This window comes from Lipotes vexillifer, unplaced genomic scaffold (genome assembly GCF_000442215.2).
Source record: "Lipotes vexillifer unplaced genomic scaffold, Lipotes_vexillifer_v1.1 scaffold23, whole genome shotgun sequence".
Taxonomy (NCBI): Eukaryota; Metazoa; Chordata; class Mammalia; order Artiodactyla; family Lipotidae; genus Lipotes; species Lipotes vexillifer.
This window is the reverse complement of record NW_006796283.1, coordinates 2,614,879-2,626,073: the sequence shown is the minus strand read 5'-3', so window position 1 is coordinate 2,626,073 and position 11,195 is coordinate 2,614,879. Positions and strand designations below refer to the sequence as shown.

General features: G+C 62.2%; 1 protein-coding gene across 1 annotated transcript in view; it reads left to right on the top strand.

Annotated features, from left to right (window-relative positions):
- SLC7A5 (solute carrier family 7 member 5) overlaps positions 1–8,910 on the top strand; it is a 30,755-nt gene extending 21,845 nt beyond the window's left edge. The window contains exons 4-11 of the mRNA XM_007468468.1: positions 3,115–3,220; positions 3,662–3,706; positions 4,088–4,211; positions 4,665–4,768; positions 5,180–5,276; positions 5,861–6,010; positions 7,600–7,777; positions 8,855–8,910. Of these exons, the coding sequence (XP_007468530.1) occupies positions 3,115–3,220; positions 3,662–3,706; positions 4,088–4,211; positions 4,665–4,768; positions 5,180–5,276; positions 5,861–6,010; positions 7,600–7,777; positions 8,855–8,910 (860 nt within the window). The remainder of the gene's footprint in view (positions 1–3,114; positions 3,221–3,661; positions 3,707–4,087; positions 4,212–4,664; positions 4,769–5,179; positions 5,277–5,860; positions 6,011–7,599; positions 7,778–8,854) is intronic.
- Positions 8,911–11,195: the final 2,285 nt, after the last annotated feature.

The window sequence follows — 11,195 nt, the reverse complement described above, 5'->3', positions numbered from 1 at the left end:
CCCCCCCCGCCACCGTGCCAGGAGAGAAGCAGGGGGTGTGCTGGCCTCTGTGCACCTTGGATGCGCACTTTCCTCCAGGGGATTCGGTTGCTTTGTAGACAGGGATTGAGGCCCCGGATAACCAAGAGAGCTCCCAGCAGGACGGCCTGGCCACACCTGTCCTACCGAGGCCCCCAGTGGAGCCCGTGGGAAACTTCAGTCTGCCGTTGGGCCAGAGCAGCTAGTATTTTCTTGGGGTTTCAGAGGCTGCAAAGTCACTGTAAATCCAGGAAATAACCGTTCTGCAGCGGGAATTCCATCCACTGTCTCGGGGCGTCAGGACTCTGAGCTGTTAGCACAGAGCCCCTTGATGAAAACATAGAGGCTTCCCAGGCCTCGGGGCTGAAGACGGTGGTTCTGTAACCCCAGCCTGTGTTTCAAGCTTTGAATTTTATTCTCAGCAAGAGCACAGGCCGTCCTCCCGCACAGCCGTGTCTCTAGCCCACACGTGCACGTGCGTGTATCCATGGTGCATGCGCATGCACACACACGTGTACAGTGTCACTAATTCAGGATTGTGCTTGAGGTGGGAGCCAGGTTTTTTAATAAATTTATTTATTTATTTATCTTGGGCTGCCTTGGGTCCTAGTTGCTGCGCGTGGGCTTTCTTTTAGTCGTGGCGAGCAGGGGGCTACTCTTTGTTGAGGTGCGCAGCCTTCTCATCATGGTGGCTTCTCTTGTTGCGGAGCCCGGGCTCTAGGCGTGCAGGCTTCAGTAGTTGTGGCGCACGGGCTTAGTTGCTCCGCGGCATGTGGGATCTTCCCAGACCAGGGCTCGAACCTGTGTCCCCTGCATTGGCAGGCGGATTCTTAACCACTGCACCACCAGGGAAGTCCTGGGAGCCAGCTTTAATGGCTGCACCAAGATCTATCTTCCAGCATGTGCGGAAAGCAGTTCCCCTTGAAGCGCAAGCAGGAGATCGAAGTGTGTCCTGCTGGGGAAATGGTGCAGATTGAGGAGAAAAATCACAAGTGCCTTACTTGTAAGGAGCCCTTGCTGTGAAAGGCCTTTAGTGTTCCACAAGTAGTTGCAAGACCCTGACTGGCAGCAGCAACACCCTGTAGGGGTGCGGGGTCTTCTGGAGACCTGGGGTCGCGGGAGCAGCTGCAGCGTCTGGGAGCGGCTGGCTGCTCAGGATGCCAGACCCAGGTCCGTGGGCAGGTGGCCTGAGCCTCAGCTTCCCCAACTTGTGGGACAGGTGCCCCTCCCCCTCCTCCCAGATGTAAAGGAAGGCACATTCCAGGACATTCCGTGGGGAGCAGCCAGGCTCTGGGTGCTGTGCTGGGGTGCCCTGTCCTGAGCCGGTTCTCTGCACTGCCCCCGCCCACCAGCCTGCTGACCACCCTGTGACCGGGCAGTCTCAGGACCCGGGCCTCCAACACAGATCCACGTGTGGGTGGTGGGCTGGGTGAGGTGCCAGCCTCCCTGGAGCCTTTTCTCATCATGAGACCGTGGCCTCATCTGGGGAGCGGAAGGGACCTCCTGCGTCCTAAGTCCTTCTCCCAGCTCACGCCTGAGCACACCTGCAGGGCAGAGTCCAGTCGTCCAGAGCATCTGGACCCAGAAAGGAACTTGGGGTCCCTCCCCTCCCCCCGCAGTGTTTGCCAGAGGAAATCAGTGCTGCCTTGAAGTGCAGGCTTTGACTGGGTAGAATGACGGGGTTCTATGGGAGCCTCCCTGCCACGGGTCCGCTTTTTGACCTCCTCATACCATCACCGTGTTGTGTTCCTGGGGTGACCAAAGCCATCGCCCTGGTGGAAGGTGTGGCGTCCTCCATCCCCCCATCCCCCGAGGGACCTGCAGGTCCTCCAGCCACGGGAGGCAGTGACCCATGTAGCAGCCCCAGGGTCACATCTCGCCTGGTCCCTCGGGTCCTGGACCACGTGCTTCTCAGCAGGACGGGGCACAGACCCTCATATCCAGAGCCATGGGGCCTGTGTCACGGCCGCACCCAGAGCCGGGGAGCCAGGAACCAAAACTCTGTGGAGTCTGGCCGAGCCCCTGCCCGTGTCTGTCGGCACCTGGCTGTCAGGCTGGTCCCTCCTTATGGAGCGAGTCTTTCTGGGCCTGGGTGTTATGGGGCCATTTCACAGATGGTGTAACAGCCTCAGAAAGGGCCAGACACTGTCCTAATAGCCAGGGACCCTTCTAAGGCCCCCACGTTTCATGTCTACCATACTGGGTTGAGTGGTGGCCCCCAAAACATGTCCAACGGAATCGGTGGATGTGGCCTTATTCAGGAAAAGGGTCTCTATAGGTGTAATTAAGGAAAGGATGGAGCTGAGATCATCCTGGGTTAGGGGGGCCCTAACTCCAATGACAGGTGTCCTTTTGGGTCACAAGAGGAGCCACAGCAGAGGTGCCAATGAAGACGGGCAGAGGTTGGAGCGATACAGCCACAAGCCCAGGACGCCTGGGGCCATTCAGGGTGGAAATGGTCAGCAGAGAAGCCGACCCCCTGTGTCCAAGAGCCCAGTACGTCCATCTGGGTTAGGGAACAGAGCTGAGTCCCTCACCAGCTGCAGCCCCTCGGGTGCAGCCACGTCCCAGGGCGGGTCCAGGGCGGGTCCAGGTCATCTTCAGGAGCTCGTGTGCCCAGACGAGAAGTCTGGCTTACGCTTAGCAGCTCTGGGCTTCCAGCACTAAGGGGGAGAGTGGAGACGCAGCCCAGGTGCCCTGACTGGGCCGCATCTTGAGGTCTGCAGGGAGCATCCTCTGAGGCGCCCAGCGCCCTGCAGCCCAAGCAAGGCAGACCCACCCCGGTGCCCACCCGTCCCAGGCATCCTGTCCCGCAGGCACAGATGGGCGCTGGGTGTCTGCCCGGCCGGGGGTCTGCAGAGCTGCCCTCCCCATCTCAAGTGGGCGGGGCCAGGGGCCTCAGACCTAGCAGAACTGCGCTCACCCTGCCTGCCTTGCCCGGCCCCTGGGAGTCTGGGGGCTCACAGGTGCATTTAATCTGTTGCATTTTTGTCTATTACTGTATTTTGAACCAGGAACATTTCGGAACTTGTGGCTTGGCCTGCGTGCTACGATTTCTAACCCAGAATCCCTATCTGTCTGTTTGGCCCCTGCCAGGTAACATGTCCAATCTGGACCCCAAGTCCTCGTTTGAAGGCACCAAAGTGGACGTGGGGAACATCGTGCTGGCGCTGTACAGCGGCCTCTTTGCCTACGGGGGATGGTAGGTTCTAGAACATCTGGGCCCTGGGGCACACGTGCCAGCCCCCAAAGTGTCCAGAAATCCACACCTCTCAGCCATCCACAGGCAATTCTACGGGGCGGGGGCAGGACACCCCTTGCTTTCCGAGGAAGCACAGAGGGGCCCTCATAGCAGTGCTGTTCTCGGCTCGTGTCCTGCCCCCGAGAACAGGGCCCCGAGATAAACCTCTGCTGACACCTCAGGGCCGGTGCCGCTTCCCAGTGGGGATGGCGCTGGGGCGGGGCAGGACCATCGCCATGTCAGGAGGCACCCCCGTGGCCCCAGCTGCCCACCAGGAGGGAGTGAGCGTCCCCTCTCCACCGGCCCAGGGCAGCCAGGTCGGACTCCCCATGGAACCTGCATTCTTTCTTCCCGATGACTGCGGGAGGAACGTATAATAAAAGTCTGCTCTCTAAATTCTAGGAATTACTTGAATTTTGTCACAGAGGAGATGATTAACCCCTACAGGTATGTATGTGAACAGAGACGCGTGTTTTTGTCATTTTCACATGAGAGAAGGAAGAAGTCTTTTTCTGTCCAAGAGCCCATCCTTGGGCTCAGCCCAGCCCCTGACAGAAGCAGTGCATGGCCTTCCGGGAGGGCCCCTGGGGTCAGGATCGTGGGGGCCGTGTGATCTGGAAGAAGGTGCGTCCTCAGAATGGGCAGGAAGCCCATTTCACAGATGGGGGCGTGGAGGCCGGCAGGGTTGAGTCGCTGGCCCCGGTTTGCACAGCTGCCCTGCCCCGAGCGCCACCTGCTGGTCACGTGCCGCTTGCCCTGCAGCGAGGGACGGGCCGGCCCCGTCGTCGCAGGCTTCACTTTGGTGACGTGCCTGCCCGGTCCTTGCAGAAACCTGCCCCTGGCCATCATCGTCTCCCTCCCCGTCGTCACCCTGGTGTACGTGCTGACGAACCTGGCCTACTTCAGCACGCTGTCCCCTGAGCAGATGCTCTCGTCGGAGGCTGTGGCCGTGGTAAGATGCCACCTGCCGCTAAGAGCCGGCCGCGGCCCTCTGAGCCCACGAGGAGAAGCAGGCTGGGCCCCTCGTCTGCAAACTGTGCTCCTACTCAGAGGGGTTGAGCTGGTGCTTTACCAAGCCTGCCAGCGGGTGCAGGGCGCTGGCTGTATGTGGGGACCACAGGGGGCTTTAGCAGCGCTGGTGCCCAGACCACCCTGGACAGTTTTAAGTTGGCACGTCTGTGGTGGTCCCAGTGACGGTCGCTCTTAGAGCCGAGGGGCTGAGTCCATTACGGACCTCCAGCCCCACCTCAGAGGCCTGTCCCACCTTCCGAATAAATACTGAGCCCTCAGGGAGGGGATTGTGTGTGGGCCAGCCCGGGGGTGGGGGGCGGTGAGGAGCCTGCGGACGACCAGGTGAGGCAGTCAGGGCGTCATGGGGCAGGGCTCACGCTCGGCGTCTGTCTAGGACTTCGGGAACTACCACCTGGGCGTCATGTCCTGGATCATCCCCGTCTTCGTGGGTCTGTCCTGCTTTGGCTCCGTCAACGGGTCCCTTTTCACGTCTTCCAGGTGAGCCCGGCCAGGGCCGTCGCCCTTGGTCACTCAGGCTCTGGCGGCAGAGCGGTGGAGCGGGTGGGGCTGCGCGTGGGGAGCCGCTACGTGTGGCTTTCTCGTGTGCGCTCGGAGAGCTCTATCTTTTGTTACTTTGAGTAATAACGTAGCTGTCAAAACATTCAAGTGACACAGAAATGACGCACGTTCCTGCCCAGAGGTGACACAACCGCTGTGTCCGTCCAGGCTCTCTCGTGGGTTCACGTGAACCCTGCGGGGGGCTGGAGGTGACAGGGCCCCTTTCCAGCTGGCTCCGTGGGGGACACCAAGGCCCACGGCCGGGAGCCCGGTCCTCATCACAGGCCCCCTCCGCTCCCCACCTGCCTGGGTCCCTCGGCCGAGGCCGACCGCCTGCCCCTCCGTCCACAGGCTGTTCTTCGTGGGGGCCAGGGAGGGCCACCTGCCCTCCATCCTCTCCATGATCCACCCGCAGCTGCTGACGCCCGTGCCCTCGCTCGTGTTCACGGTGAGTCCCCGCCCTCCATGGGGCAGGGGTCACTGGCGGGGGCGAGGTGGAGGGTGGGCGTGTCCCTCAGGGATCCCTGTCCCTCGGGGGTTGTTGGGGGCTCTGCGGAGGGAGTCCGGGGAGCGGCCATGCCGTCCCGGCTCCGCCCAGTGTCACCGGGCTGCGGGCCGGAGGCCAAGGTGGAGGTGAGACGGGCTGCGGCGCAAAGCATTTCTCCACGTCGTGCTCTTCGCCACACGCTCCCCTGAACTGCAAAGGGCGCTGGATAGTTTCTTGTTTCTCGTTCCAAAGTTAATACGTGGTGGTTGTTATAAAGAAAGAGAGAGAAACAAGAAGCAAGAACAACCTGGAGGCGTGTGGAGCCAGACCTCCCCCGCAGGGCAGCGCGTGGCCTGTGCCCCCTCCTTGAAATCCGGGCGCCTTGGCCCCTTCCCCATCAGCGCTTTCCTTTGCCGTGAGGGCCCGCGTGTCCCACAGACCACACCTTCCTTTAAGACGGGAGCGGGTGCGTGCGGCCGGCCTGCCCGCCAGGCCCGCCCGCCAGGCGTGCCGCGGCGGCTCACGGCCCGTCCCCATGCTTGCAGGGCGCCATGACCCTGCTCTATGCCTTCTCCAGAGACGTCTTCTCCGTCATCAACTTTTTCAGCTTCTTTAACTGGCTCTGCGTGGCCCTGGCCATCGTCGGCATGGTCTGGCTCCGCCACCAGAAGCCAGACCTGGAGCGGCCCATCAAGGTGAGGGTCCGCACCGCCCCCACGTGTGCCCGGGCAGCCAGCGTCGCCCTGTGGGCCTCCGTCCCCTCTGCACACCGGAGCTCAGGGCACCCTTCTCCAAGGGCCCTGGTGAGAAGCCTTGAGTTCTACTGACGACCGTTTGATTCTCGGTGCTGGGGCTCTTCAAAGGACACGGTAGACGCCCGCCCCCCAGCACCTAATCCTCCTGGAGCTTATCTTCTAGCGAAAGGAGAGGAGCAGGAGTAAAGCAGCTGGCGGCCCCGGGCGGCCGGGGTGCCGTGAGCAGACTGCACGTGGGCGCAGAGGGCGCGGGCCCCACCTTGTCTGGGGAGGGGCGCATCCCCTGACTTTGCCCCTGAGTGAATGGAGGCTTTTCGGGACCAGGCTGCCCACCGTCCCCCCGGCCTGAGGTCGGCTCTCTGTGTCCTCATAAACTCAGTACCGGGCACAGCTGCCCAAGGGCGACCTTATTTCTCCAAAAAGGGGGTCACAGCCCTGCTGGGGAGGCCTGGTGAGCACGTCAGCTGTCCCCCCGACAAGTCATGCTGGAGTGAGAGGGCAGAGCCCGTGGCGTGGCGGCTGCCGACCGGCAGCTTCTGCCCTTCATCCAGTCCTGGTGGCGTGTGGCCAGCAGCTGGCGCCTGTCCACGGGCCCCTCACCCACCGAGCAGTCCTGCAGTGCCAGCCAGGACCAGCTTTCCTGTCTTGGACAGGTTCCGCCACGGGACCCAGCGACCTCAGTGCCCTGGACCACCTTGCTCCCTGCTCGTGGGGGCCTGTCCTTGTGGAGCTGGGGGTGGAGCAGGCATGAGGGCCGACCTGATGGGACCCTCGCTCACCCCAGGGTCTCTTGCCAAGGTGTAGACAGAGGGCGGGTTCCAGGTGTGGACAGGCCGCCTGGCAGGAGGCACGGTGGGTGCAGACAGGGGACAAGTGTCCCTGGGGCCCTGGCTGCGCTGTGGGTGCCTCTGTGGCTCCTCTTCCGGGCCCTGTGTGGGCGGGGCTGTCTGCCAAGCAGCCACGCAGCCTGTGGTCCAGTCCATCCGCAAGGGCTCTCTGAGGAGGTGGGCGCCCCTTGCCTGTTAGCGGGTGGCCACGGCCTTCCCAGAGGCATTGCCCCAACACTGGGAGACCGTGGTGAGGGGCGGGGCCAGGGTCCCGCCCTGCGATGTGGGAACCAGGGGGGCCCACCTTGCCCGACCTGGGAAGCCTGGTTGGTCCAGCTCACCCGCCAGCACCAGCTGGGCTTTGGGTAATTACTGCCCAGCGCCGGGTGCTGAGGTGGGTAAACGGAGAACAAGGTGGGGTCCTGGCACGACTCAGGGGAACCTCAGGCCCTCGTAAACCCTAGAGACGCTGCACGGCGAGTGTGGCAGCCCGGGAGGTCGGGCCCTTTTGGATCCGGAAGGATCAGCTGGGCGCAGGGCTGTCCGGGGGGTCCATGGGAGGGGCTGGGTGGGCCGAAGGGCGAGGCCGGCTCTGGCGGGGGCACAGGGAGGACGCCGTGCTCCCAGGGGTGGCCAGGACACCACAGGCGCAGGACAGGAGGGGAGGTCCCACTCCCCGTGTCAGCTGCGTCCCCTCCCCAGGTCCACCTGGCTCTCCCAGCGTTGTTCATCCTGGCCTGCTTGTTCCTGATCGCCGTCTCCTTTTGGAAGACGCCCGTGGAGTGCGGCATCGGCTTCACCATCATCCTCAGCGGCCTGCCTGTCTACTTCCTCGGGGTCTGGTGGAAAAACAAGCCCAAGTGGCTGCTGCAGAGCATCTGTGAGTACCTCCCCACAAGCCGGGCCTCCTCCAGCCGCCCTGGGGTCTGCCCCTCCCACCTGGCCAGGAGTCGCACGGCAGGCAGTGCCCACGGCCCTGGGTCAGCGGAGGGTCGGGGTCGGGACGTGTGAGGCCCTGGCCAAGCAGACCGAGCTGGGCGTGTCTGGTGGTGACCTAGCCTACGTGTTTCAGGGTAAGGCGCTCAGCTGCGCACCAGCTAATCTCAGAAAAAGGGATTCCAGAAAACCAGGCCGCTCTTGCCAAGTAACGAAATCCCCGTCTGCCGCCAGCTTAAACCCAGCCGGCTGAGGAGGAGAAACAGGATCTGCACTGTGGCCACAGGGCTCATGTACAAGCCTGGTTCAGGACCCTGTGCCGAGACCGCTGTTAGCGTGACAGGCTCCTGCGTGGGCTTCAAAATCCCCAGGGTAGCCGTCCCAGAATTCTGATGGGCACCTGCCCGGGGCCCAGGACGCCGTCCATCACGTTGCTGGAGCTTTGCCTCCAGCCCGGACTGCAGTCCCTGTTAAAGAGCTGTCAGAACACACCAAGGGCCTAGAGCAGGGCCCCTCCGTTTTGAAGTCTCCCCCGAGTGATGCTCCTGAAGGCTCTGGGGGTGATGGGTTCACCTGGGCGCCAGCACACCCGCCTGTTCCAGCCCCTCTGAGGACCGTGGTGGGCGTGCTGGCTGCCGGTCCTGGAGGTCTGCCAGGCGGTGGCCCAGGTGTGGTGTCACAGCCCTCCAGCAGCAGGGCCACCATCTAGTTACGTCTCTCGATGGTCCTGGGGTCTGAACCGGGATGAGGGGTGGAGCCGGCACCCGCCTGTTGCCGGGATCCTTGGCCACACCTCCCTGAGTAACGTAACCGTCAGTAACCGTCAGGAGGCCTGCAGGCCCGATGTGCAAACGCGCGCGCACACACGCAAATTGGGAGGGTCCACATAAATTTCTGGCTTTCCGGCTTGTCCTACAACCTCAGGACGCATCAGGACGGGGCGGGGTGAGCCCGCACACCTCGCTGCCCTGACCCCCCGGGGCCGCAGGATCCCCAAGTAACTCCGCTCTTCTCCTGGCAGTTTCCACGACGGTCCTTTGCCAGAAGCTCATGCACGTGGTTCCCCAGGAGACGTAAGCAACAAGATCTGAGAAGCTGCCGGAAAGAAAACGCGGAGATTGTCTTAAACCACCCACCCCTTAGAAAGCGACTCCGGTCCCATCATCCAGGCAGCTCAGCTGGGGGCCCCCACCGTCCCTCCCCCGGGGTGGCGGCCGGGCCACTGTGAACCCTGGTACGAATTTAGTCCCAGAAGACGGATGTCCGTGGATACCTCTCGAGCGTGGAGGCGGGAACGTTGGACCGAGGAGGCCGCGGGGCTTCCTGCCGAGTCGGGCCTTCTCCCTTCTCACCTTTGTGTGTTTGTACTTTTTTTTAACTTTATTTTATTTTATTTTTTGGCCGCACTGTGCGTCATGTAGGATCTTAGTTCCCCGAGCAGGGATCGAACCTGTGCCCCCTCCATTGGGAGCACCGAGTCTTAACCACTGGACCGCCAGGGAAATCCCTTTATTATTTTTGTTTTAACTTAATCTTAGGTCGCGTCAACGCCACCAAGATGATTATTTTTTAAAGAAACGTGTGTGTGGGGGCAGGGGGCGTCTTTTCTCCCCTCACGCCACCCATAGCACGATGTGCCTCAGAGGGACCAGATCCTGTCGCCAGATTCCGGCACGTCTCCGAGAACGGAGGGGTTCTGAGAACCCCCTGGCAGTGTCCCGGGCTCGGCCTCGCCCTCTGGACGGTGGCCTGGACACGTGCTTCAGGTTTGCCGTTTCTCTCTTATCATAGATGTAGTGACTTTTCGTGAAACTAACCCGCGTGCTCACGTCTCGTTGCCTTAAAGACCTGCGCTAGCTCCCTTCCCAACCCCCAAAAGGAAAGAACATCTCAGTGAAAGGCTTGTAGAAGGAAAGGCCTTGGGCTGATCAACAGTGGTGCCCTAGTGCCTGCCGCGGGCAGGGGGATACGAACGGAAGTCAGGGGCAGCTGGGAGACCCCGGACCTCCCACCGGGACGTGCAGATCGGGGCCAGTTCGGGGGCTAGACCCTGTCACTTAGGACACCTTTGGGCTCCTCCTGACTGTACAATCCCTCCCTGGACGCCAGCCTGAGCAAAGGCCAGAAGATTCCAGCACCTCCTATGGTAGGCAAGTGGGCAGTGCTGTTTCAGGTCTGTTCTGCATCGGTTTTGGAGTCAAGCTCTAGTCCTTTGACAGCTTCACCCTTGAAATCTGGAAGCAGACGCTGTAACCTCTCATGGGCTTCTCCTCTGTGTTCCTGCAAGGCAGCTCTCCCGGGCCTCGAGGGCTGGACGGCAGCCCTGCCAGCTGTCTGGGGCTGGCTCTCAGCTCCTGGCCAAGGCACTGCTGTCCCCTCCCCTGTCACCTGTCCCAGGCTCAGGGAGCTAGAGTCCAGGCCTCGGCGCTCTGACTGCACCTGCTCTGGAGGCCACCTGACTCAGGGGGTCTGGCTCCCGCTGAGACCAGCATGGTACACCCACCCTCCCCTCCGGAGAGGCTGTACTCGCAGGCTTTTGTGTTTGTGGTTCCCATAGAATTTTCCCCAGGGGAGGCAGCCGAGGCCCAGAAGCTCCTCTGGCCTGGCCACCGGCTGGCTTTCCTGTGCTGTCACTGTCCACAGAGTCAGCTTGGGGAGCAGCGTCACCCAAGGTCAGATCGGCTCCCTCCAGGCCCCTCTTAGGCGCTGGCGGCTCTGCCTTGGCCTCTGACCCTTGACCTTCCCACCACGGGGAGGATGAGACTAGCCCTTGGGCATTGAGCCTCACTGCTCAGCTGTAGCCATTTCCCAGGGGCCACGTGAGCTCCGAGTGGCCAGTCCATCCACTGCCACCCACCTGGGCTCCAGGGCCCCACGTGGTCCGATGGGCCCAGAGAGACCTGACAAGCAGCTTGTTGCAGGGGGCCAGGCTGGGCATTGAGGCTGAAACAGAGGTGGCCACGTGGCCACCCCTCCCTCTTCGTGCTGGTCAGGAGACCCCTGCCCGCCTGTAGCTCCTGACATGTGAGGACCGACGTCCACGGAAGTCTCCTCACCAACTCAGTTGTCCCGGGGCTGTAATCCACACATCTAGGGGCTCAGCTCAACGTCTGAAGGCAGAATGTCATCCAGGAAGTCAGAGACCTGGTTTTAGACCTTCTGTATTGGGGCCTCAGTTTTCTCACCTGTAATTGGGGGCCGCAGCTGCTGTACTACCTGCCTGGTGGGATTGCGCCCCTTCAGGAGGAGACTGTGGCCATCGTAGCCACCGCAGCCCCTCGCACAGGTGGCGGGCAGGGTGCTGCCTGGGGTGCACTGCCCACCGCCTTTCCGCGGTGGTCCAGCAACCTCTAGCAGATTTT